The sequence below is a fragment of the Emydura macquarii genome, unplaced genomic scaffold, assembly GCF_026122565.2.
Source record: "Emydura macquarii macquarii isolate MOO-44397 ecotype Brisbane River unplaced genomic scaffold, CSIRO-AGI_Emac_v2 contig_1451, whole genome shotgun sequence".
Lineage (NCBI taxonomy): Eukaryota > Metazoa > Chordata > Testudines > Chelidae > Emydura > Emydura macquarii.
The window spans coordinates 4011302-4038339 of NW_027131588.1; the positions used below are offsets into that span (position 1 = coordinate 4011302).

Sequence of the window (27038 nt, forward strand, 5' to 3'; positions counted from 1 at the left end):
TTTATGCATTGCTAGGCACCAAAATGAGAATAAACCACTTAAAACCAAAATGGAATATTGTTTAAAGTCCTTTAAATTGTATTGGATATGTGTTTGTATGGTAAAATATCAAAATAAATTTTCCATTATGAACTGTAATGGCTGTGAATTTTCAGGTCAATAGAACCTGTCAGGATAGTTTTGAATTCTAATCCTATCATCCAAAATGCTTGTAACCCTCCCAGCTTGATGTAATCTGCGCAAAAAAAAAAAAAAAAAAAAAAAGTTTTATAAGTATATTCACCACTTTGTTATCCACGTCATTAATAAACATATTAAATAGTACTCATCCCAGGACTGATCCCTGTTGGAGCCCACTAGATACAACCTACCAATTTGATAACTGGTCTCTCAGTATGTTCTTTCAAGCAGTTGTGTACCCACCTCATAGTAACTTCATCTAGACCACATTTCCCTAGCTTGCTTGTGAGAATCTTGTGGGACTACGTCAAAAGCCTTACTAAAATCAAGATGCATATGTGCAGCTATACCAAGAGGCAAAGTAGCACTGCCACTCTTGCTGGACCCCAAATTTGACTGACCTTTTTCTTTTGTTCAAAGTTCATGTGATTGTCAACTTTTTAATGCTTCTGCTTTCTTTTTAAAAAAAAAATTCAGTGCCTGTACTCCTGCACATGAGCATCATATGATTAAAAAATCCTAGTGTACATAAACATGAATACTTTTATATCATGTTTATATGCACATACACCTGCACACATCAATAGGCAGATTTGAGTTTCCAGTGAATTTTTATGAAGAATAAATTATTTAATGTCATTTTACTTTGAACTTCCTTGCTTTTATTAGCTCATGTCACAACCTTGAGTACTTCCTCCTCTGAATCTAATATATGCCAAGCATCTAATATATGCTAAGTACTTCAACAGCGGAGAGCTGAAATGAACGCACAAAAATCCAGTTTGTGCTCCTCTCCCTACTTTAGTCTAAAGCTGACACTATGCATCATTAACAGACTGTTCCAGAGGGGCAGCCGGGTTAGTCTGCACACAGCAACACCAACCGGAGTTCGGTGGCACTTTAAATTACATTTGTTAGTCTTTAAAGTGCCACAGAACTCTCGTCATTAAGAGACTGGGTTGGGCTAGGGGAGTGAGTCTCTTCTCTGTGCATTACGGTAGAAGGGCTGGCCCTCCTCTGGTCCACCTGCCGGTGGGGTTTAAAGTTTCAGCCGCTCGGGCACCCCGGTGACTCGGATCGAACCGCGCGGAGGGGAAGCCCGGTGACAGCAGGGACGTGGATAAACTGTGGCTCTCTGGGGAGAGCGCCGTGGGCGCACACGTGCCCGGCTCAGCACGGATCCGGCGCACTGAGGGAGCCGCAGGCACATGGCTCCGTGGGGGCAGAGAAAAGCGCCCGCCCGCCCCGCGGTCTGCGGCAGCGTGTCTCGGCTCCTGGCGGGCTGACAGCTGCAGCGCACAGCCCGGCGCGGTCGGCAGCTCAGGCGGCCCGGCGGAGCAGGGAGGCGGGGAGCCGCTCTGGGCCGGTAGCTCTTCGCCCCGGGACCGATTCTCGCCCTGCGGCGGGCGGCGGGGGACGAACGAGGCAGACACGAGTGGCAGCAAAGCCGAGCCAGGGCCGGCAGTGCGGCTGGCGAGTGAGCCGCCGCTCCTCATGTCTCCGGCGGGTCAGCTGCCCGGCTCGGCCGCCCCTCTCCGTGCGGCGGCGGCGCGTTCCAGAGGCTCTGCTGCCGACGCGGAGGGGAGGTGGGTGAGCCCGGGCCACTGCGGCTAGTGCCCGATCGTCCGCAAAGCCCTGCCGAGCGCCGGCGATGGAGGAGGCTGCCCTGCCCGGCCTGCGAGACGTCGAGCTGAAGCTGGGGCGCAAAGCGCCCGAGAGCCTGGTGCGCTCGCTGCGCGGGGAGGAGCTCGCGGCCCGGGACCGGAGCGGCGCAGGGGGCGGCGGCTTCTGCCCTGCTTCGGCCGCGGGGGCCTCCAGGCTCAGCAGCAGCAGCGCTCTGGAGAGACTGGAGATCAAACTTCACCTCCTCCGGCAGGAGATGGTGAGTCCGGCCGCCCGCACCACACACGGACGGGGGGCGGGGGAGGGGGAAGCTCATGAGTGGGCGCGGACGGCCTCGGCTAGCCCTCGTCACCCTGCCGCGCGCGGCCGCTTCACGTTCGCTCCGGGCGAGCTGCGCCGTGCTGCTGGACGCTGGACTTTGCTCGGCCCCCATTCCCTTTACGGTGCGCGGGCTGGGACGGGGCTGCTTCATTTCTCCTTCCTCCCCCACCCACCCACCTCTCCTGACAAGCAGGGAGATCTGCCTGGAACCGCTGCGTTTAGGAGGCTGGCTCTTTGAGTGGATTATGTCCGGAGCTAAATAACGCACGTTCCCTTTGCAGTTCAGACTTAGTAACTACCTGAGAAGTAAATACCCCTGCCCTGTTGCTCCTTGAATTCTTACAAACAAATACACAGTCTGGTCTGATCTACCCCCCATGCTTTGCTGAACTTCTCCCCCCGACAGTATTTCTGCAGAGGGAGAAGTGCTGCTGATCTCCAGGCCCCTGTGCAATTAATTTCCATCACCCACCCAAAACCAGTTCTGAAAACAATCCTGCATTTTAATCTGGACAGGCCAAAGGAGAGCAGCTAAATACATTTCTGCCCCTCCACCCCCACCCCCTTTCTTTCTAGAAAAGGAGCCACTAGCATCTTTTCAGCTGGAATCCTTAGCAAGGTCTACCCACTCCCCTTAGATGCTTCATTGCTGCTTTCCTAATCCCATGTCAACATGGCCCCTTAAGGAACCATAATGATAGACTCAAGGTGCTCAATCTAGTTAGTTTAACAAAGAAAAGGTTAAGGGGTGACTTGATTATGGTCTGGAAGTACCTACACGGAGAACAAATATTTAATAATGGGCTCTTCAGTCTAGCAGAGAAAGGTACAGCACAATCCAATGGCTAGAAATTGAAGATAGACATACTCAGAGTGGAAATAAGGCATACATTTTTAAAGGTGAGAGTAATTTAATCATTGGAACAATTTACCAAGTATTGTATGTTCTCCATCACTGACAATTTTTAAATCAACATAGGATGTTTTTTCTCAAAGATCTGCTCCAGGAATTATTTTGGGGAAGTTCAATGGCCTGTGCTATATAGGCGGTCAGACTAGATGATCACAATGGTCCCTTCAGGCTTTAGAATCTATGAAAAGAGTGGGTATAACAAAAGTTGCTATAATCCCTGCGCAGTCAAAGCAATTCATACCTCCATGCTGTGATCATAATTGCATAATGTCACCAAAATGGCAGTGGGTAGGTTGACAGGAGTATTGCTCACCTGCTAACAAGGCTTCCAACTGCATGGCTTTCAGGATGTGTATCTCATAGTGTTGGTTGGCAGAAAATTGACAGTCAGTGGTGTTTATGTCTGGTTGACTCCTCTAGACATCAGAAGTTGTTAGCATATTGGTAAGCATTTAAGATAATGCCCTGAATTCTATTTATTGTAAAATCTATTGACTGAACCACAAGAACTCCATATTATGACAAAACCTCACGTCCTTTCAGAAAAGTATTATACTCCTAAAAATTGTCCTGCCATCAGTGATCCAATTTATAAGACTTTAACCTTCTGAGATGTATTTATTTCTAAACTGAGTATACTGGAATTTCTGTATACATCCATAAAAACACCATTTATAATTTTGGCAGAGTGGCTGTTTATCTGTGGTCTGCCATTGGACCCTGCTATATTTATTTATATTAACTCAAATCTTGTTCCAGTGGTCCAGCTATGTTATGATAGGTGTTATGTACTTGGTGAAGTCTGTTTTTCATTAAACCAACTCTGTCAAGCAATTAATTTTTTTGTAAGTAAAATGCAGGTTTCACTTAAAATAGGCTGTCTGAACATGAAATTCACAATGAGCACCTAGCGAGCAGCACACATTATCTCAAGTAGTCAGATTCTGATCTCAGTTACATCAGTATAAGTGCACAGTAACTCAGAGGTATGTAGACAGCTGGTATTAAGGGAGCCTGGCTTTACAGGGATACAAAAAATAGTCCCAATAAATTTTGTAATAACTCTCTAGCACTCCTAATACAGTTTAAATTAAAACTCTGTGGTATCTGATAATGTGGTGTGATATGAAGGTTTTGTTTGTACTCATTTGGGATGATCTCCATAAAGAACTTGGGGCTGTGCTACTCATGGGTAACATGGTAACCTCAAACTTATGCAGATACTACTTTTATAGTACACCACATTGTATGCTTTTTGTATGTAGTACACATTGATTGGGGGGGGGGGGAAGAATCTGATTTGGGGAGGAAAAAACAAGGCTGAATTTACTTAATCTTTCGGATGGCTGGTGTAGAGCAGCAGCTACAATCACCTGAAATTGATCGAGCCAGATGGCTATATCAGGAGTGGCAAAATTTATTGCAGTGATGCCTCGTTGCCCAATTTATAAAATTGTAATAGGTGGTGGTATGTTTGGTCTGTCATGGGGAGCCACACGTGCATGCCAGGGAGTCCTTGATTTTTCCATTAAATATCCACATCTACTGTGGTTGGTTCAGAATTGACCAAGGTGTCTATGGGAGGTCAAACCCAGGAACTTTCTGTGTTGGAGCCAGCACAAGATACTTATTTAAGTCTTGTTTAGCCCAGTCTGCTTTCCAGGCCTCCTTCTGATCGTAGCCTGATTGCATGAGTCTAAGTGTATATTCCCAAAAAGGTTTGTGGGATTTAAGGCGTTTGGGGGGGAGGGAGGGAAGCGTTGTAGATGTCTTGGTGGATTGGAAGACATCTATTATCCTGGAGTCGCTGAATGAATGTACTGAGTGACAACTAAGATGACTATTTTCTAGCCTGACCACCTAAATTTTAAGAATGCCCATTTCCTATCTAGAGCTATCACTCTTGCTTTCATACGTCATTGAATATGGTTTATGCAAGTTATTCACCAAAACCTGTTCTTGATGCTTGCCTTCATAGACTGATCATGACAATGATGGTGTCAACTCATTACTTTAACCGTTCATTAAGTGTATTGGTTATGTGGCACTTAAAGATGCAAACCAAAGTTTCAGTCTTGCACAGCGCAATTGTGGAGTGATGCATGAGCTGTGTTAGGGCAAGATAAAGAGATGAGTAGGTTACAGAGCGCACGGGAAACTTTGGCATTGGCTCTGAAAATACTCCTGCCTCCTAGCATGAATTGGGCTAGATAGGGAGTAAGATACAATCTGACCTTCCCCTGTCACTGCCACACAGGGTTCTCCTTCTCTAACCCCTCTGCTTGTCCACTGCCCTCATCCGATCCCCTCCCTGCTCTCTCTTGTGCCTGCTCTCATTCACTCTAACTCTTCTGCATAACCTCTCACTCTCCTGATTCTTTCCCCTCACAATGCAAATATGCTTTAATCTCTCTTAAAAAAACAAACTTGACCTCACTTGCCTCTTCTGTTACTACCCCAACTCCCCTTCATCTCTACGTTCATTGAACATGCTGTCTACAATTGTTATCTGGAGTGCCTCTCCTCCAGCTTCATCCTGGACTCTCTCCAATCCAGGGCCCTTGCACTCCACTCAAACCACTCTCGCCAAAGTCTATAATGACTGTTTCATAGCCAAAGTCCAAACCAGCATATCATCCTTCTCCTCCTTGACAGGTCAGCTACTTTTGACACCATTGACCATTCTCTATTTCTTGAAAGTGTGGTCTCCCTTGCCTTGCATGACTGTCCTTTCTTTGTTCTCCTCCTATCTCCCTAATCATTCCTTCAGTCCTGTGGCGCTGCTCTGTGAATTGGAGGGCTTTGATCTCCAGGACTGCCAAGCCTTTTCCCAGCACAACATTCTCTACAAGAAAACATTGTTTAGGGAATGCAGTAGTAATCCATGTACTGCACGCACGCGCGCGCGCGCGATCTGGGGGGTAAATAGAGAGAGATGTGTTGAGGAGATCAAAATGAAGGGCAGAGCCAGGCACTAAATACTAATTGGGCACCTTCTAAGTCTGGATTATTCAGCCTTCAAATGCAGCTCCAATAGCAGTATAATACAGTAAATCCTAAACTGGATTTATTCCCAGACCCTAACTGCTATTGAAAGTAATTATAAAACGTTGCTTTCATCAAAAACCTTGTTTCTCCCCTCACAATATTCACACCTAATTAACCAGAGAAAACATATCTTAAAACATGAGAAGAATAAAAACAAGTAATGAGAGCATGCCAGAATCAACTTTCTCTTGTATCTTAGAAACAAAACAAATATTGGACCAGACTGAATGAAGAGTATTTTGTGTTGGCTGTATTTACAGTATGTGCAATATTTATCAATAAACAAATGGCATCCTTTCCTATTCTTCAAGGGAATACTACAGAGGCAATAGGCCCAGCCTTTTTGGAGAAGACAAGGCAGGCTAATAATGTTGCGAGTGTTTATTGCACTTAACAGTGGTCTCTAGTAGCTTATTTAAGGATGATATTTATAAGCTTAGCTCAGTCAACCCTGGATGTCCAGGACACAGTGCTTTTTGGAAGGAAGGGATAAAGTGGTGGAGAGAATTTTGTGGTTGCCTAATAAACTATTAGGGACTGCCTACAACCCAATCACTAATACAGATGGGGGAAGGGCACATTCAGAAGTGGTCTGCAAGGCCTTACAGGAGTTAGATGCATAACCTATCTACATGCATGTCCTCCTACTAAATGGGTTGCAGACCACTGGTGGTGTATACAGACCACAGTTTGAGATGCTTGCCTCTAATCTATTTTTTTTTTTAATAATGTATTTAATTGCAATGGTGGAAAACCTAGATAAAGTTTCAAAGTCAAGAAGAAGCAGACCTACTAGTCTTGCTACCTGCTGGAATTCAGTAGGTGAATATATTCATTCTCGTAACCTAGCCCTTTCTGTTCTTGAAGTTCCACCTCCTTTCCTTCTCCTGTTTTCTGTCACGCAGAGACACTGAGAATGTGTAAGTTAAAGAAGGTTTTTTGGGGGGCTGCTGTAACAGGAAAGTTAAACCTTTGTATTCGTTACTTAACTCTTCCATCTAGGCTGTTAGTATATTCATTACACCAACTTCAGAGTCCCTTAGAGTCACACTAAGTGGGACAAAATTAGGGCCTGTCTAAATGAGTAAAAAAGAGGTGCTTTTTAAAATTGAGCTAACATGACTTGAAACACCCCTTTACACCTAATATAGACAGTCTAATGCCTTTGTAATTGTTTGCTTATTAGAACTTCCATTGTCTTCAGTGGAGATATGCGTACACAGCAGCACAAAGCTAATGTATATCATGTGATTTTCTATTAAATTGGTTATTAAAATGTTTTTGTTAAAATTTGACTGTAGATAAAATAGCCACCTGAAGCAGTTAAAAGCCTGGGTAGCAGGGGCTACTTCACCTTGGTTCCACCAATAAGCAACCTCTAATTAATTATTTTGTTTGTGGTGTTGTTGTAGCCATGTTAGTCACAGGATATTAGAGAAACAAGGTGAGGTAATGGTTTTTATTGAACCAGCTTTTGTTGCTGAGAGAGAAGCTTTCAAGTTTACACAGAGCTCTTCTTCAGGTCTGCAGTGTTGTTGTAGCTGTGTTGGTCCAAGGATATTAGTCTTGAGATGAGGTGGATGCGGTAATATCTTTTTTTTGGACCAGCTTCCGTTGATGAGAGAGACAAGCTTTGGGTTCTGAAGAAGAGCTTTATATAAGCCCAAAAGCTTGTCTCTCTCACCAATAGAAGTCTGTCCAATTAAAAACAAAATTACCTTACTCACCTAGTCTTAGTCATTATTTGTCTTACTTCAGTTCTGTTTCATCTTCCTGTAACTTGCCCAATGTCACACAATAGGTCATTGACAGAGCCAGGAATAGAACCCTCTGTTTCTTGATTTCTATGCCAGCATCTTATCTGCTAGCCCACACTACGTCTACTGTGTACGGTTCTTCTTTGCCAGCAAGTATGTAGCTGTGATGAGCTTGTTATCTTGAGGTAGAAGGTATATGGGTTGGGGGAATGGGATCATCACATCTTACAAGGATGCACAGAACACTCCACTGGGAAAACATTATCTATATATACATACATACCTACTTATACCACATAGTCAAGTTCCTCACTTCCAACCCTTATAAGACTACTGCTGTCTCCAAAACTCTATTAAAGGAGAACATGGACAAGCATTCCTTAAATCCACCTGTACACCCAAACCTCTCAGCCTGTTTCCAGCCCTTAGACCAGCTGTTTTCAGAACCATTGCCTTAGCCAACAGAATCACTGTGAAAAGTTTGAGGTAGAAATGCTTCCAGATATTGATATTCAAGTGAGTACACCAAGCATTTCACCATGCTTTTGAATTCCAGTTGTACTCCCAAAGAAAGTAGTTTTTGAACTGGATAACAGTTGTTAATGTTAAAAAACATTTTTGTAGATCAAGACATGACTTTTTTCCATGATAATTATTGTCTGACATTGTGGGGGAAGCATTTTGGCATCAGAGCTGTTTTAAACCCTCATTGCCAGTCAGTCCCATGGTTATTCAAAGGAATGTTCTACTTTGCACAAAATGTATCATCCTTCTCACATCTCTAAAACTTGTGCATGAGTCCCAAAGGCTTTTAACAAATCCCAAATAAGGTCACAAAATAAATAGACTTCCGATTTGTTGAGGAAATTTGCTTTCAGCATAGATACAGAATTTGGTCAGAATGGATATGACTGACACTGTTGAGCTTAAAAAAAAAAAAAACTTTTCACAGTTATCCAGAAACTCAAAATGTGATGGGTTGAAGGAGTGAACTATGTCACTACTTTATTTTAATTATAGTAACTCAGATGGATAAGGAATCTTCTTCCAACCCACACAAAGTTAGTTAGGTCCTAGATTCTTCAGCCTTTAGCTGGTTTCCAGGTGACAATTATACAAGTTCTTAATCATCCTGGGAGTGGTCCTTAGTCACATTAGGGGGTAGAGAGCTACTTAAGCAGAGAGAGGAATCTTCATCTGTTCTGTGGAAAGTGAGATAACAGAAGAAGGAATGTAGTACTCCAAGAGTAAGGAAGGCAGAGGGGCTGAGGCAGAGATGGTCAAATGTATTTAGATACCTAACTTCAGCTTCATGCCAACTCAGCTGTGTATTAGTGGGTGGAGCCAAAACTCCATCTATCCTTCACCAACTCCCCACATACCTGTGGAGAGGGAGTAGCCTGTGCTATGAAGCATGCCTCAGTTTGGATTAATACTAACTTTATATTTAGTTGCCCAATGGATACTATCTATGCTGATGGGAGGACCCCTCCTATCAGCTTAAGAAATACACAGAGGGTCACATACTGTAAACACTGTATCAAATTAATTTATATTTCACTAATAGGGCTGTTAATACCAACTGGACACCAACTGTCTCTCTCACTAACAAGTTGATCCAATAAAAAAGATATTACCCTACTCACCTTGTCTAACTGAATTCATGACTAAATTGATTCCTCAGGGTGAGTCATTTTTAATTTATCATGCATAATCACTAGTACCAATCTACATCAGCATACATATACGTGTGTGTATATATATGCATATACATATACCCCAGAATTCCAGTGTAATGAATAGTTAATGAAGGCTCTAGAGTCTTTATTATTAGAACTGGCTGGAAAAATTCAAAAATTATTAAATTTTGACCCCAAAAATGGGGAGGAATCACAAATGGAAAGACATTGTGAACACTTCCCAACCAGATCTAATCACTGTTACCAGTGGGCCAAATCTCAGTCGTTACCCAGTTCTTACTCCAGCAAAACTCCTGTTGTCATAAGTAAGAGTTTTGCCTGAATAAGGACAAAATAATTTGATCTGTCATTATTATATCACAGTAGAACCTTACAGTTACAAACACCAGAGTTACAAACTGACCAGTCAACTACACACCTCATTTGGAACCAGAAGTATATAATCAAGAATCACAGAGACAGAAGGGGAAAAAGAAAAAGCAAATACAGTACAGTACTGTGTTCAACATAAACTACTAAAAAAAAAAGTGAAAGCAGCATTTTTCTTTTGCATAGTAAAGTATCAAAGCTGTATGAAGTCAATGTTCAGTTGTAAACTTATGAAAGAACAACCATAATATTTTGTTCAGAGTTGCAAACATTCCTGAGCTGTTTGTAACTCTGAGGTTCTACTGTACTTATTTTTTAAGGTACACCAGCATGGGAAAAAGTTATTAGCAATAGCTTGCTAAAAAGTTTTTGTGGAGTGTTGTTTTGTGTGTGTGTGGGGGGGGGGGGGTAGGGTAATACAGTTGTACAAAAAAAAAAAAGGATTCTCTGCATTTTGATTCCTGGGCTTAGACTGCATCAATAGTGTCAAGTGACTAGAAAAACTAGTAATATAAGATGAGGGGAAAAAGTCAAGCACTTTTATGTAAACAGCATTAGTATCTGCATCAGTTTACTAGCTACACAGAAAACAAATAAAAAGAGGTAGTTAAAATGCACTCTGGGAAAAGAATAGCAGAACAGTTTGGGATTAAGGAAGAAGAAAATCTAGCAACCCACTCCACTGTCACAGAGGTCTTTCTAATAACCGGATCTGTGTGGGTCAGTGTGATGGGGCGTCAGCCCTGCACTGGTATAGGGAGGGTTAAGGACACATTGCAGACTGAAGAGGCCATGCCCCCGTCTTTGCTGGGCATGCTCAGCTGGGAAGGGGGTATAAAAGCCAGTCACCCAGCTCACTGGGGGTGGACTGCAGATGAGGGAGGAAGCATGCTACCAGCTTTCTCCAGGTGGCTGCTGCTGATGCTGCGGGCAGAGCCAAATGCTGCTAAGCCCCCAACTGGAGCCCAGGCTGCTAGGCAAGCCCTGAAGAGGGACTGAGCTGTCAGGGGCCCCACAGACCGGGCACCCTGCAGACCCCAGAGGGTCATGAAGTGTTGCTGATGACTACAGGGTAGGAAGTAACCAGGGGGCCTGAGGGCTGTGAAAAGGGGAGCAGCAGAGTCACTGTCAGTTTGTTTTGGGTAGAGCCCTGCTGAGCCGGTAGCCAACAACCCTGACAGCGAGAGGGGCCTGGGCTGGGGCTCAGAGGAGCAGGGCAGGTCTGAGTCCCCCTACCCTGGGTGCTGTACCTGCACAGTGGCACCCCACTACCCCAGCAGGCTGTTAGGCCACATGCCCTGGTGCAGGAGGCTGCCTGTCTGATTTAGGCCATTAGGCCATGCTACTTGGAAGAAAGGGTGACCCCCCTGTGACTCAGACTGCCCTGCTGCCATCCTGGAAGGGAACCTAACAGAGTAGGTATAAACCCATGGCCTTTTCCCCTCCTCCCCGGCATACATGAACCTATGCCCATGCCAGGGCGTGGCACCTCTGTGACAGTCAGCTACACAAGAAGAGGATGCTCGGTCCAGAGCCCATACTCACAGGGTCTCTCTGGATAGCAGCACAAAATGGGCAGGCGGGAGTGAGGCCAGAAGAATTGCTGCAAGACTCCTACAGTCTTCCTAATGCTTGACAAGGGGTGCACTGCACATGCAGAGGGTTACTTTAGCCACTATGTAGCTTGCTCCTTGGCCTAGTGGGGAGAATTACAGCTTCCAGTAGAAATCTCTAGCACACAACAGGCTATTTGGTATGGGTCCCTGGAATTAGTAAAGATCTCAATAAAAGAGAAATTGTAAGGCATGGAAGAATGAAAGGAGAAGCCTTTTTTGTGTACTGGCAAAAGAAGTGCAGAGTCAGTGCACGTAAAACATTCACAACTTCATGCTCCTTTCTTCCATCAAATCTAGAAGGTGTTGTCCATGCTTTCTCAGTGCCTAGTTATAAAAGCAGTTTGCTAGTCCCTGGAATGGAGACATGGCTGCTGCCTCAGTCCCCCCACCCCCGCCCCGCAAATCAATGGCCTTCTGTGACTGGTATACAGTGATTTGGGATTCAGCCCTCCAACTGAATGCAACAAGAGTCTTAGAACAAAACAAAAAATCCAAACAGCAGTCAGCTCTTTTCCCCCATGCTCAGTCACTAGTCCTTTTCACCACAGAAGTTGACCTGATTTTGGCCTTCTTGACTGGGTTGAAGGACAGTTTCTTCACACCCTATTCAGAAGCCTCAGCCTGGGGCCTTTAAATATGGCACCCAATGGGTCTCTAACCCCCACACCTGTACTGTATTGTCCCAAACCTTTTGCCCTCTTGTTTCATCCCTCCCTGGATTTTTCTATGTACTGATATGGACTTTTCCCCTGACCTTTCCTTGGCTGAGTGCTTTCCTTCCTGCTTTGGTGGAGAGCCCCACATCAGATCTGGGCTCTTCAGAGAGTTTCCATAACAAACACCTGCTCTCCCTCCACTCTGAGGAAATGTTATCTCTTATATGATGCTACCCCCCCTCCCCCCGCGACCAACCTGATATTTCCAGACATCCTTTATAGAACTATATCTTCAATGATGTAGATGTTCCATGCTTAACCAGGATGAGGCCATGCTTGCGCTGTACCTGTTTTATAAAAGGCCAGTGCCTGGGGCAGGGATGTCCAATAAAAGGACGGTACAGCTTGTGACATTTGTTAATATAGGGACATGGTTAGAGCATATTCCAGATAAGAAGGCATAATGCTGGTTGTTTGGGAAAGCAGCCAGAGAATATAGAAAGTTTGATATCTGGGGTGTGCTCATCCTGTGGCCTAAAAGTTAGCAATCTATATTTACTTCTGGATTTCTGACTGATGTTGGCCTCCCGGGAGACATCATTGGCCAGAAGTATTTTGATTTTTTTTTTTTTTTTTTTTTAAATCTGTGATTGGCACGATGATTGTGACAGCATTTCACTAATGTAGAGTTTGCCTAGAAAATCAGGCTTCTGTGTCCTCCAGCATGGTTTACTTCAGTGTACTTTCTGCGACTACCCATGTAGAACATTCAGAAGCTACAGCTGGTGTAGAGTGCCACAGCTCACTTGGTTGGTGGTGGTCAAAGGCAGCATTTTGCACCAGCCTGTCAAAACTACACTAGTTTCCCATTTGCTTCTGGATACAATTCAAATTGAGTACATTAACCTAAGGACCCATATGTGGTTTGGCTGGTGGCTGTTTGAGAGACCGCCTCCATCCTTGTGCTCAACCACATCAGTTGAGATAAGCGAAGGTGCTTGAGATGACTATCTGTAGATTTAAACACCTGGAAGATACTGGCAGAGCATTCTCAGTGAAAAGCCTTCACATCAGGAAATTCACTTGCCCTTTCTGTCTGGAAGATCCCAAGTTTGCTAACACTCATGTCATGGAGCAAAGCCCAGGTAAAACACATGGACAATAAGCTGGTAGAGCTATTCATTTCCCTAGCTGGGAAAATTTTCTCCTGTGGAAAAATTTCAACAATAATGAAAATTTGGGGTTTCTGTTGAAAAAATTGAAACTGAAAACCACAAACTTTTGGCTTTAAATTGAGAAGTCTTCAGTTTGTGATTACTTTAAAAAAAAGTCTTTGAATTTAAAAAGTTGTCCAACTTTTTTTTTTTTTTTTTTTGAAACCCAAATACCTTAATCAAAAAGTATTTCTCTCTGCATGCACGCACACAACCCTATTTTTAAACAATTCCTCCCCCCCCCCCCCCGGCCTTTTTTTTTTTTTTTTTTTTTTTTTTTTTTTGGACAAAAAGCTTTGTCAAAAATCAACCACCTCTAATGTTGAAGATAACATAGGTATTTTTATGTAATTAGCTGGTTACATTTTGGTTTATGGACTGTTAGGACCTCACAAACCAAATCTTTTTTTATTCACTCTTTATTTGGACAAGCTCCCAGTGACTGGGATGGTCATTTGCCTGAGTAAAAATGAAGTAAAGATCTGGCATTTAGATGGAAAGTTCCTATGAGCAGGACTTGTTTCATATACTAGTAAGCTGACTAGCACACTTCTAATGTAATATAATTATTATATTTAAAATGGATGCCAAACACCCAGTATGAACTACAGAGCAGATCAGCTCTAGGTTTGAATTTTTTCATCTCTCATGCATCTTTTGAATTAGCTGTACTGTGAAATCAAATCTGAACAGATTAAAACTTCAAGAAAGTGGAGATTTGGATCCAGTTCCAGATCCTAACTTTTGGATTCTGAATGGATTTATATATATACATTTTAAAAATTTTGCCTTAGTTTCAGAGTTAGGTCTGACCAAACAGAGCACTTTGGTCTTTAAAGGGTGACATCCAAGCAATGGCTTCAGATTTTGTATTAAATCCATACTGCATACAAAAAATCTTTCCATTCCTTTTCTTTTGCACTCTCTATGTTTCTGACCATGCACAGTATTTGGATCTAAACCTATTAGATTAAGAGGGATCAGCAGAATGGGAATCACTGCTTACTTAGCCGAACTCAGAAGAGAGCAAACATTTTCCCATTCAGGCACAGAGTACTAGTACATACACTGTCTACTAAGAGTCCTAATTAAACAGGTTTATGTCAAGACAGGCATGGATAATGCAGAGACTTAAGTGTGCTCTGTTTGAAATTCAGTGAAGAAAACTACTAATGTTATTGAGCCAAGGTACCATCTGATGTGGGGAGGAGGGTGAGAAGTGAAGCTGTGTGTTGCTGCCGAGCCAGATGTCTGGAACATATTATAATGACTCTATCCTGTACCATCTGCTCTAATACTTTCTGGTACTAACAGCCATTTCTTGCCACTGGCTGTTGACCTAAATGTTTGCACTTGTATTATAATGTCTGCCAACATATCTGGGCCCACACCATGGGCTTTCTGAACATTTTGTTTTTCACCTCCATGTGATGTGCGACATATTTGTAACATCAAACATTGGTTTTTATAAACAGCACCATATGCACGTTTAAAAGGATTTAGAAAAATCTGGGCTACCATAAATTAGGACAGCTTTGAAGCTTTCCACTCCACTCACCTCCATACATTATTGTTTCCATAGAACATAAAAAATAAACAGTTGATTTTTTTCAATTGCTCTATTCTAGGTGCCGTGGTCCTTCCGGTGCCATATGCTAGACATCTGCCCTTGTCTCACTTAATTCTGTGGTCTTGCAGTGTTTGAAGTGATAAATTAGCCCTCAGTTTATGGTAATTTCCATGTATGTTCAACTTTTTACACGGAACTTAATCAGAGTGACATAATTTCCACTATTGTAGATGCATGAAAAATAGCTAAGATTACTTGCCTCTCCTAATGGTTTGCATTGTTCACTGTTAAGCTGCTGAACAGAAGATGAATATGCCAGTCTGATACAATATAACTGTCAGAGACATATTGAGGGATTTTTCTCTGTTCTTCTTTCTTCTTCTCCCACTATAGAGACTTGTCAGAATCTTTGGGGCATGAGTGTTTTAGCTGTTTTAGGAGGTATAGTACAGAATTATTTTTCTGTGGACTACAACTGGTTCAATATGTAAGTAACCCAAATATTGCTAAATATTTGGCGACGAGAACAGCAGATTGCAGTAAAATATCCCAAATCAAGTGTAAATCTGAGAGAGAAAAGAGACTGCAGCACAGCTTGATGGTTTGTTTTCTGTCGAGTCAGAAATGGATCACTTAATGAACAAAGTTTTAAATTTATTTGTGTTTCTGTAGCATAGTAAGACAACTATAAATCAGTAGTAATCTCATCTAGTGTACTAAAACATGAGTAATTAAGCTAATAAAATATTCACACTTAAAACTACTTTGCAGACACCCACAAAAAAGTTTTGGGAACCATTTGTGCGATGATTTGAGCACTTAAGAACACCATTGACCAAGTTCTGCCTGCTTAGTGCATAAGTAGTCAGTCTGATTTGCCATGCACACTTCCTCATGAAAAATGACAGGTGGTTGGTTCTGTGCCATTTTCAGGTACTCTGTTTTTTTTTTTTTTACTCTGCCTTTAAGTGGATTTCTGCTTACAGTTTGAAAGAGAAACTCTCAAACTGAAGCCAAAGCATTTTCTGTGTTTCTGTCCTGTTTAAAGGCCACTTTTCGGAAACTTTCATTATGTTGCTATGAAGTGTTACAAAAGTTCTTAAATATTTGTTGTAAGCTTTGAATGCATAGTTTCTCTTGAACTGCAGCAGACTGAAAGGAGATCATGAAAGGAGGGCTGTAGTCTCCTTCTAAACCATCCTGGTCAAGGGCTCAGATAGAGGCTATAAAGCCTTGATGACTGCTCATTTTAAAAGGGCTGGGACTTAGAACTGATTGTGATATATGCTGGGGGTTTGAAAGAAGAGAGGTATTAAAAGGCAAGAAATAGAAGCTGCTAGCTAGCTCTCTTCCAATGTTTACTTGTTTTTTCACCATAATCACTCTCACTATATGAAAAGAAAAGATGGTAACAAGAAGAATGCAAGAATTATATGCTTCTCTGATTTGCCAAAATATTTTAAATATGAGTAATTATAAATGTTGTTTAAAAGTACAGTTGATAATGGATAATGTAGAATGCTCAAGAGTTTAGCAATAGCTCCAACTCCCAACTATCTTTTACTAAAAATGTCATTCGAATGAACTACAACCCTCAAACAACGAGATAAGGTCCATTTGAAATCTAAAAATCTCAAGGAGATAAGGAAATAAAAAATGCTGTTCGCTGTTCATCATAGGTCAGCTCAGAAGCCAAGAAGCAAGAAATGCAGATAGTGCAAAATGGTATGGAAATGTATCTAAATCACCACCAATGTAAGTTTAAGGGAGGAAGGTTGGTTTTCATAGCTGCTGTTTGCAGAAAATTCCTGTGTTACCATGGAAGATTGCGTAGGGGAGAATTTTCAAACTTAAGGGTGAAAGGTTAGGCATCTAAATTTGTATATTGGCACCTAAATAAGTGGGCTAATGTTTAATTTTTTTTTTTTTTTTTTTTTTTTTTAAAGGAACTGTGCCCCTGAAAATCTTATTTTGGTGCTTCAGTATGAACTTAAGGTCATAAATCAACATTAAGACTCGATTCAGCAAGGTCCCATTGACGTTACTGAGGTTACTGATGTGCTCAAGTGGCCTGGAGTTCCAGGAGCTCCTCTGAAAATCAGGTTGCTCATGTACCTGATACCCTAATTTAAGGGACTAACTTTCAAACTTTTGTGCTTAAACGTCTTCATGCCTCCTTTTACATACGTTTTATAAAAAGGGAAAATATTTCTCTACCTCACACGAGCATTGTGAAGCTAAATTAATTAAAGAAGTGGTTTAAGATCCTCAAATGTAATGTAGTATGTAAATGCAAGATAGTATTAACAGCAGCACTCAGCATTCTGTTGGGAAAAACAGACTCAGCTGACCCTATTACATGGTGAGATATTAGTCATAGAATCATAACTGGATCATAATAATTAAAGGTATGAAAGATGTCCTAGACAATAAGCCTTACAGGATTTGGTGTTTGTATTTGTATGTGTTTGTATAGCCCCTAGCACAATGGGGAACCTCTCACAGAGGTCCATTCACCTACAAATACAGGATTTAGTGCCCTGCTTGTGGTTCTCACTTTTTAAATGAAGAATGTTGGTTTCATGGTTTATTGGTCAAATTCATCCCTATTCTAAACAAATGTAACTCCAGTGACATCAGCAGAATTGTGTCATGTACATTCGGTCTGAATTTGACTCATTGAATCTACTAATTTCTGTAGAATCCAATTTGTGATATACATATTCTGCCAAAGATTGGCCAATATGTTGCTTTTGGTGGGTTTGATGTGCTGTCTGTGATTGTTCTTTTAGCTGGTAAGACCACATATTTTCAAATAGCTTGATGCCATTTTTATATGCTTTAGGTGTTGGTGATTTTCTTCCATTCCCCAGAAGAGAAGACAAATTAATGAATTCACTAAACTACATTAAATGGATATCCCATGAGAGTTTTTGTAGTGGGAAAATTAATACTAGGAAAAACAGAGTACACATAATTGTTTTTGCTAGGAAATGGACAAGACTCACGAAGCTCAGAGTAAGGTAAATTTTCTGTTTGTTTGTTACATTTTTTTTTAAAAGGGTTGGCAGATTTGAAATCTATTGAGATTAAATTCCATGGAAAGCAGGGCTAACCCAGTAGAAAAAATAAAGGGGGAGATATCCATATATGGTGCCAGAAAATGGTTCAATATGAGTAACAGAGGAAATAGAACAGTTAGATTAGGAAAGTTGAGAATCATATATTTTACACACCCCATGAAAGGAAAAATATGAAAGGAAAATTACAGTATCTAATTCTAATCTCTTATCTGAGATAACTACAGTGGTTGCATTTAAAATATTTCTTCTGTTTTGAAAGATTCTACTGGTTTGAGATTCTCTGTACATAAAATGGGAAATGTCACTGGAACTGGCACTATTTCTCAATGGAAGAAAATTGTATCTGTGCCCACTTTATGTACCCTCTGCCCACTAATCCTTCTCCCCAGAACTATGTCTCACACTTCAACCCTCTGAGCTGTTTTCAAACAGCAACCATGTTTCATTAATTTTTCCCTTTCCCCTCCACAAAATGTGGGATGTCTCTCTCCAAAATTATGCTGGATTTGCTGTACAGAACTGGTACTGCTCAGTTCTAGGCCAGTGATGGGATTCCTTCCCTTATATCCCCACAGAGTTTCCCAACATTCATATGACTTAGTTGGAATGGGCTCTGGGCAGAGGATTTGGTTATAGGGCAACGTTATGTCACAACTCCTTGCTCATCTCCTGTTTTGTATACTTGCCATCCATTCTATAGAGCTCACTCTATAGAACAATAAAGACAAGGTTTTGTGAAATTTAAAGTTAATTAAAATATTTTGAATTCAAGTACACTTATAGCTAACATTAATACTACTGGAGCTCTGCTGTTGGCAAAGAGGGTTACATCACTTCGTCAACTAAAAGAAAGGAGTGTTAAAATATTTAAAAAGGTCAAAAAAGATATTTTCTAAGGGTTTAATAATACCATGTATAGAAGGGAATTTGTAGCGTGCCATATTCAGAAAACCCTAGGCTGAGCAAGTGATTGCTCTCAAAGGCCATTGGCAACTGTAGACATTATGAGCTGCTTCTAAAACTGATGTAATTAGAATGAAGCCCTAACTCCCACTGTAGCTCACTTTCCAGCAAAAAGAATAGTTTTCTACTCTAAACTCTTTAAATATATATACTGTATATTCTTATTGTGGGAAAACTCTTCCTCTAAAGAACAGTCTTATATGTGAGTGAGTTAAAGTGAAAAGGAAGGGAGTCACAAGAATGTTTTTCATAATTTTGTCTCTGACTCTAACTTGTTTATCTGCTTTAGTGTTGGCTGATGTTTACAGTTAGCTAGAAAAGCATTTGAAGATCCTTCCCTGGGGATGCTATCAAATTAAGAGACAGGGTATAATGACCAGCCTGTAGCACCTGTTGCATGCCGTGGAGGAGGACAAGACAATAACTGTTTGCCAGAAAACTAGCACCCACTCATCTGAACTTTCCCCAGGCTGTTTGTTCATAAAAGCAGCTGTAGAAGCTCTTCTAAAGTAGTTTTAGATATGAATCCAGTCTGTTCAGTTTCTCTCTACGAAATGCATCTGTTACAGCATTGTAATAAATGGAGCTGTCAAACATGATGGGATTATATTTCATTTAGTCACATTAATTGAATATTCTTGTATTTTATTTGTTTACCGCTACAGTCACATTGGCTAAAATCACACGGTTGTATACAAACTGATGTGATTATGTCTGGACTAAAGTAAATATAAATGGCAAGAATGTTATCTGATGAAATAAACCGCACTGAGGAAAGACAATACCACGTGGACACCTTTTTGTGTTTGCTTTGGGAACAGTACAACCTTGATATGAGCAACTTGAGAGTGAGTGGTGGTTTGTAGGGAGAGTGTGCAAGTCAGCAAGAATGCAAAGAATTGCTATTAAGACGGCTGTTCTGCACAAGTGCTGAAGCTGCGGATGTAATTATGGCAACAACTGGTTTCCTATTAACTAGTTTTGAAATACATAAATCTTCTAATTTATCAAGAAGAAACCATTACATCAGGAACTTTATTTATGTTAGTGTTGTTCGGCACTTTATTTAACTAGCCTTCTGGGAAATTCTTGTTTCCCTAAATTTGATCAGTTTCAGGAAGCCGCTGAAGTCTTGCATTGCATATGGGGGGTAATTTGCTATTGTCACAATAGCTGCCCAGTAGTCCAGGCACATGATTTATTGGTGGGAGCGGAAGAGACTGCTCAGGCAGGAGGGCTGGGAAATCATGAATCTCTGATTTCAAAACATCACATAAAAATAATGGGTGGAAAATATGATTAAAATTGTGATAAGCAATATTGCCTTGCAAGTCCCAGAGCCATTAACTTAATAATGCCTGTGATACTGCCGTGAGGATAATTCAAAAGTCATTTTAAGGTGAGGAAGGGGGGGAGGATTGCCTACAAGAGTTAAACAGGCTTTCGGGAATTCAGAGATATTCTAGCTAGAGAAGCTTCTGAAATGTCTGCTGTACTATCTAGCAAACTAACAGAACAAAGATTTATTGAAAGAGGGTTCTTTTGAACAACTGTATCAAGTTGTAATGTAACTTAGTATATTTTGAAGGATTTGCAATTAAAAAATATGTATAGTAAAATCATGTCCCAAAAGTAGCCTTGCCAAAACCAGATAAAGCATTCAATTCCTCAAAGCATAGATTCCTTTCCAGGCCATTGTGGCTTAACAATGGTGATGCTATATTCCTGTACAGAAATTATGGACTTGGAGAATAAGATAAAATGCCTGTTGCATGGCATGACCGATTTAATTCATTTTCTTTTTTATTTGTTGGTTGAATGAAACTGTTTTAAATATGGACATGTATGGTAGTGTATATCATTTCAGAATTAACTATCAGAAAATTGACATTCAGAAACAAGGAGGAAACTTTTTTACACTCTATAAAATGTACATTTTCACTAATTATATGTATTTCTTAATATTATATTTCTATACATTTATAGATATATATTTTGTAAACCATACTAAACCCAATGTGACAAACATGTAATTTGTATATTTAGAAATATTATCAATCTACTAGTTTATACATTTGCCTTTATTTGATTTTTTTTAATAGATCAATATTTTATCAGTTACGTGGGATTCTTATGTCTATTACATTTTAAGAACTATGGGCCTGGTACCCACATGAATAGTTCACTTGAAATCAGTGTGACTTCTCACATGTGAGTGTAATGTTGAACACATGCATATGTTTCCAGGAATCAATGGCCTATATGGCTGTAAATAAACAAATCCTGTATCTGCAATATGCAGTGGTTGGGATTCTCAGAAGCATTCATCTCTGCTTAATTCTGCTCCCATTGAAGTTGATGGGAATTTAACCATCAGGTTCAATGGGACGAGAGTAAGGCCAATGCTGAATGCTTCTGAAAACCCCACCTTACGTTTATGTACCAAACAATATATATATTTTAGTATGGCAAAATGTAATATGGCATCTAGGAACAAAGAATGTACGCCACACTTACACGTTGGGGGATTCTATCCTGGGAAGCGGTGACTGTGAAAAAGATTTGGGGAATCATGGTGCATAATCAGCTGAACATAAGCTCCCAGTGCAATGCTGTGGCCAAAGGAGCTAATGCAGTCCTTAGATGCATAATAAACAGGGGAGTCTTGAGTAAGGGTAGACAGGTTATTTTACCTGTGTACTTGCCACTGGTACAACCACTGCTGGAATACTATCGCCACTTCTGGTGCCCACAATTCAAGAAGGTTGTTGATAAACTGGAGAGGGTTCAGAGAAGAGCCATGAGAAAGGATTAGAAACCATGAGTGATAGACTCAAGCTAAATAGACTGAGCTCCTTAACGAAGAGAACAATCAAGTTACCCTTTAACCTAATCTGTAAGTACCTACACAGAGAACAAATATTTAATAATGGGTTCTTCAATCTAGCAGTATAACATGATCCAGGGGCTGGAAGTCAAAGCTAGACCAATTCAGAGTGGAAACAAGAAGTACATTTTTAACAGTGAGAGTAACTAACCATTTGAACAATTTACCAGGGGTTGTGGTGGATTCTTTACTGGCGGTTTTTAAATCAAGATTGGATGTTTTTCTAAAAGTTATGCTCTGGGAATGATTTTGGGAAAGCCTATAGTCTCTAGGATTTATACAAGAGGTTGGATTAGATGATCAGAGTGGTCCCTTCTGGCCTTGGGATCTATGAATAAATTTTAATTATCTGTTTACTTATGTGGCCTTGTCATTGTAGGATCTGAGCACCTCCCAGGCACTAAGGAATATCTCTTCACAGCATGTAGGAAGTTCTCTATCATCTGCTTTTTACAAAAAGCCAAGTTACCTAAATTCTAAGGTCACAGAGGAAGTCTGCAGGACAACCAAGGACTGAACTCAGATCCTCAGTCTGTCTGTGCTTTAACCACAAGACACCTCTGACAGAGGCCCATGGGTTCCAACTGGGAAAGGGCTCATTGTTCTATAACAGCAAATCCTTACAGGCCTGGCAAATTCATTACTCCTAGCACCACCACCACTCATGGTATTTATCTATAAATGATGTCATGTGAGGTCTCTGATAAAAGCTTAAGTCATACTGATACTCATAATTGTTGTGAGATGTATATACAGATGATAATTAAGGAGTTATGTAAATGTACTGAAAATATATTTTCAAGTCTGTGTCCAAGGCAGAGCTGACAAACAGATTTCAGCCCAGACAGAGGATATTCATTCACCTGTCTCTGTGTCAGCCATACAGATAAGTATTGTAAACCAACATAATGGAAGGCCTGTTTAGATATGGAGTAAACAGCAAAGGAGTATCTAGTGGGGTGGGGAATGAGCCACAGGTGTTAGCTTGGCCACGTGCAAAGATAATGAACTTTGGGGATGTAAGTAGAAGGCAAGGAGACACACCTTTATCCTGCAAAGAGGCAAACGGACAGCATGTTTACATTCATTAAAACAGGATCCCAACCAGCCTTGGTTGGAAATGCTGCAGAAGACGTTTGGGGTGAGATAAAACTTCCTTAGACAGAAGGTTAGCCTGCCAAATTAGCCCACTATTTCAAGATTAAATTTATGATTTTGGTTTATATGTAACCCTTCTGTTTCCATTATCCCTACTCACTTGAATCTTTGAATCTCTGTTCTTTGTTAATAAATTTAATTGAAAACCGTAAACATATTTAAATGCTGTGATATTGAACAAGAAGCTGATCCTAAATTGAATCCTCTAAGTTGGTGTATACTGTTCCTTTTTGGGGACAGCTGATCTGGTAAATTCTGTGAGTGTTCATAGATAAAGGGCTGAATGCTACAGGCAGAGAAAGAGAGAGGAGAGAGCTTGAGGCTGAAGGTCTGGCAGCGTCAGGGAAAGGCTCCCTCTCGCTGGAGGCGGGGGCGGGTAACAAGGTGACTCTCAGTCCTGGGCATCCTGAGAACCTTCATAAAACTTTCACAGGTAATGTGGAATGAGGCAATTTTATATGTAGAATATTTTTACATTATATGAAGTGTACTTTAAAATATAGTTTAAGAATGTATGTTTCTTTCACAGGGGAAAAACTGGCTTTTTGCAAGGGAAGTACTATGCATTACATTAATATAGGAATTGGGAGAAACTGAGGGCTTCTCTGGTTTACACAAACTAATTATTTCAATCTTTCCCAGACACTGAAGCCAAAAACCAGGATAGTGACATTTTTACATAGCTACACCTCCAGACACCTTTCTTATACTTGTCTGGAGGCAGGGTCTCTGTGATAGCTCTAACTACAAGTACATATTTTTTAGGGAAGCAGAGAATCAACTCACAGTTGTATTTTAAGTTTAGATTGCGACTAGTAGTGTTTTAAAACCACCGTCCTCTCATTTTGCACAGGTGTAAATAACTACAAAGGGTGTAAGGCAATGGAAAATTAGCCTCACCTGAGAATAGTTTTGCTCATAGGCATCTCTGAAATTGCCAGCCTACCCTCATGCAATCTGAACCCTAGAATTTTGCTGTCCTATTTGATAATTCCATTAACTTTTACTGTTCTTGCTCTTCCAGTAGACCTATCATGAGTAGCATTACCTATCAGTATAGGACAACTTCATCGTATCACCTGGGAAATAACACTGTTAGAGGAAGTTAGGAAAGACAGTTATGATAATGTCAGGTGCCCATGAGCTCAGAGGTGCTAAATACATGGACTAAAATGTTGGTTTCTCCCTGATCCCCCACTCCCATATCCAGTGTATCTGTTTCATGTAACTGTGGTTTTATTATTTCTAAGTGAAGAAAAATACTGCAGTTCTGCACAGAATCTTGGAAACTCTGATTCCGGTTCTGATCAATCCTGACCAGGACGATGTTGTTTTTATTTTTTAACAACCCCTCCCATTGTAAGGCAACAAATAAACACCAGTGCTACACCATAATTCGTTGGGTTTCTCAAATTCCCATATTCAAACAATAATTAGGCTTTTTAGCTTTGATATTCCTACTCAAGTGCACTACCACAGCCATCCATTATGCTTGAGCCATGGATATTTCAACAGTTTGTCAGTCAAAACAGTTAATTTTTTGTAGCAACACAGACAAGATGCCATGCAGGGATTTTATTACTTATTGCTGGTAGAATCATGGGCTTTAGTGATGGATTTAAATAGAGATCTGCTGGATAAATAAGCTTCACTTGCCCTGATTTTAAAAATAATCTTCAATAACAGCAATTTAATTACTTTACTTTCAGTTAATTATTAGGCGTTATTTTTTTTGTGTAGTGGCTAGAGCAGTGTTTCTCAATTTCTTTCCTCCCTCGGAACCCTTGCGCGCCCATGCCATGCCCTCGGAACCCTTGCGCGCGCCCATGCCATACCGTCCGCCGAAAAATAAAGGAAATCTTTCTCTTTTCGGCGGCGCGGTGTTTGCTTGATTCGGTGAACAGCTGATCGGCGTCACCAGATTTTTTTAACATTCGGCGGCGCGGTACAGCTTCTTTGAGGAACCCTTCCGCTCAGCCGCGGAACACCATTTGAGAACCACTGGCCTAGAGGATTGTGGCAGCATTTTGGTAGGCACTGTACATACACATAGTAAGAGACCATTCCTGAGTCAAAGAACTTCCAATCTAAATAGACAAGAGATAAAAGATGGAAGGGGGAACCTGAAGGACAAAAAGGAAAAAATAACTTCAAGGTCCAGAGTCACACAGCAAGTCGCTGGTGGAGCCAGGAATTAGAACCTGGACTCCTGACCCACTGTCCAGTGCCCTGTCCACTGAGTGATGCTGCCTCTTTTTAAGTGACAGGTTTGATGGTCAGAAGAAGCTTTGTTCAATTTTTGTTCCCCTTCCTTCTTTACTTGGCAAAGCTGTTTAGTTCTATTTTCTTGCGGCCACCAGAACTTACAACTCTATTAAAACGTGTTTGTCTGCCTTGTAAGTCACAGAACAGTACTGTCTTTGGTGAAAGTGCTTTTCTGTGCATACCTGGTGGCAGTAACTGAGATTATATAATTAATTTAGGATTTGAAGCCCAGCTAAGCCAGCTTTTTAACTGAAATATTTATACTGAAACCTGCAACCTGAACTCGGATGTGCTCAGAGTAATCAATGGAGTGTCAGTGTACTGCAAGCCTCCTCCCAACTTGTGCACAGTTGAGGATTCAGTCAGTGCTCTTTCCTACGGGTATTGTAAGTCAGGCTCTGGATAAAGTAGAGTGCAGGATAATGCAAGTTTTGTACATATAATAGGTGGCCTACATTCAGTGTTTTTAGAAGTAACAGGTTGGATTTGTGTCATGTTTCTTTGAGACCTGAAGAAAATGAAAACACATTAAAAAAATACCCCTTCTTTACTTCCATAGCTGCTCTTCCATGACATTTCACCAGTAGTCAGATGAGTACAATGGTGGACTAATTTAAAAATAAGTAAGGTTAATTTTTATTAAATGTCTGTAAGGGCTTAACTCCCACTGAAGTCAGTGGAAAGGATCTCATCGACTTCAGCTGGAGTTAGATTGGGCCCTATATTGTATAGCACAAGACAATTACAAAGTGCAAAGGTACTGATTGTAAGTACATTATAATGTCACACTGACATGGAATAATATATCTCAAATTACTATTCACTACTGCTTTATTAAAAATATCAAATCCAGATTTCAAGTATGGAAATCTGCTTATCGTTTTCTTTTACCCATCCTTTTGGTCACAGCCTGCTATTGTTTAAATTGATTTCACACCCATTTGTTTAATAATACAATAACATTGATTTTTGTTATTGTTTTGCCATGTAGGTTAATCTCCGAGCCACTGACGTGAACCTCATGCGCCAGCTGCTCATCATCAATGAAAGCATCGAATCAATAAAATGGATGATTGAAGAGAAGGGAGCTATAACCAGCAGAGGTAGTAGTTTGAGTGGCAGCCTTTGCAGTTTGCTGGAAAGTCAGGAGACCTCCCTGCAAGGCAGCTATAACAGTTTACAAGACTGTAGTGATGGACTGGATGGAATATCAGTGGGAAGTTACCTGGACACTCTGGTGGATGATGTCCCAGGTCATCACACCCCTTCAGATATGGAACAGTTCACTGATACTTCTATTCTAGAGGACTCGCAGCCCTTGCACATGCATCCCAAAATTGATTCCGATGAATACTACTGTTTTGGTTAATAAAAAGGAGTTCCAGAGGGACAAGTGTGCACTTGTATTTATCTTCCTTCTTTGCTGCTATTTTATTTTGTGTGCAAAAGAAAAACCCTCTTTTAAAAGGAAAACTTACTTTGAATCCACTTTAGAATTTTGCTGTTGCTCCTAACTTTTCTAATTCTGGGTGGTTTGTTTCCTTTTTCCTTCACTTTATCTTAATTTATTGCTGTGATTTTTGTTTTTGTTTTATAATCCCATATTTACAATTTTAAAAAAGATGAAGGAAATAAACTTTTAGTTTCAAAACAAGACATCAGGGATTGAAAGTACCAGTTGATATTTGTTTGACAATAAAACACCTTCTAACGTC

At 40.8% G+C, this 27038-nt stretch overlaps 1 protein-coding gene across 1 annotated transcript; it reads left to right on the forward strand.

Moving 5' to 3' along the window:
* The first annotated feature begins 1238 nt into the window (after nt 1-1238).
* Nucleotides 1239-27038, forward strand: LURAP1L (leucine rich adaptor protein 1 like). Its single transcript, XM_067553088.1, has 2 exons — nt 1239-2062; nt 26315-27038. Exons 1-2 carry the CDS (start codon nt 1832-1834, stop codon nt 26690-26692), a joined length of 609 nt encoding a protein of 202 aa, XP_067409189.1. The 5' UTR covers nt 1239-1831; the 3' UTR covers nt 26693-27038.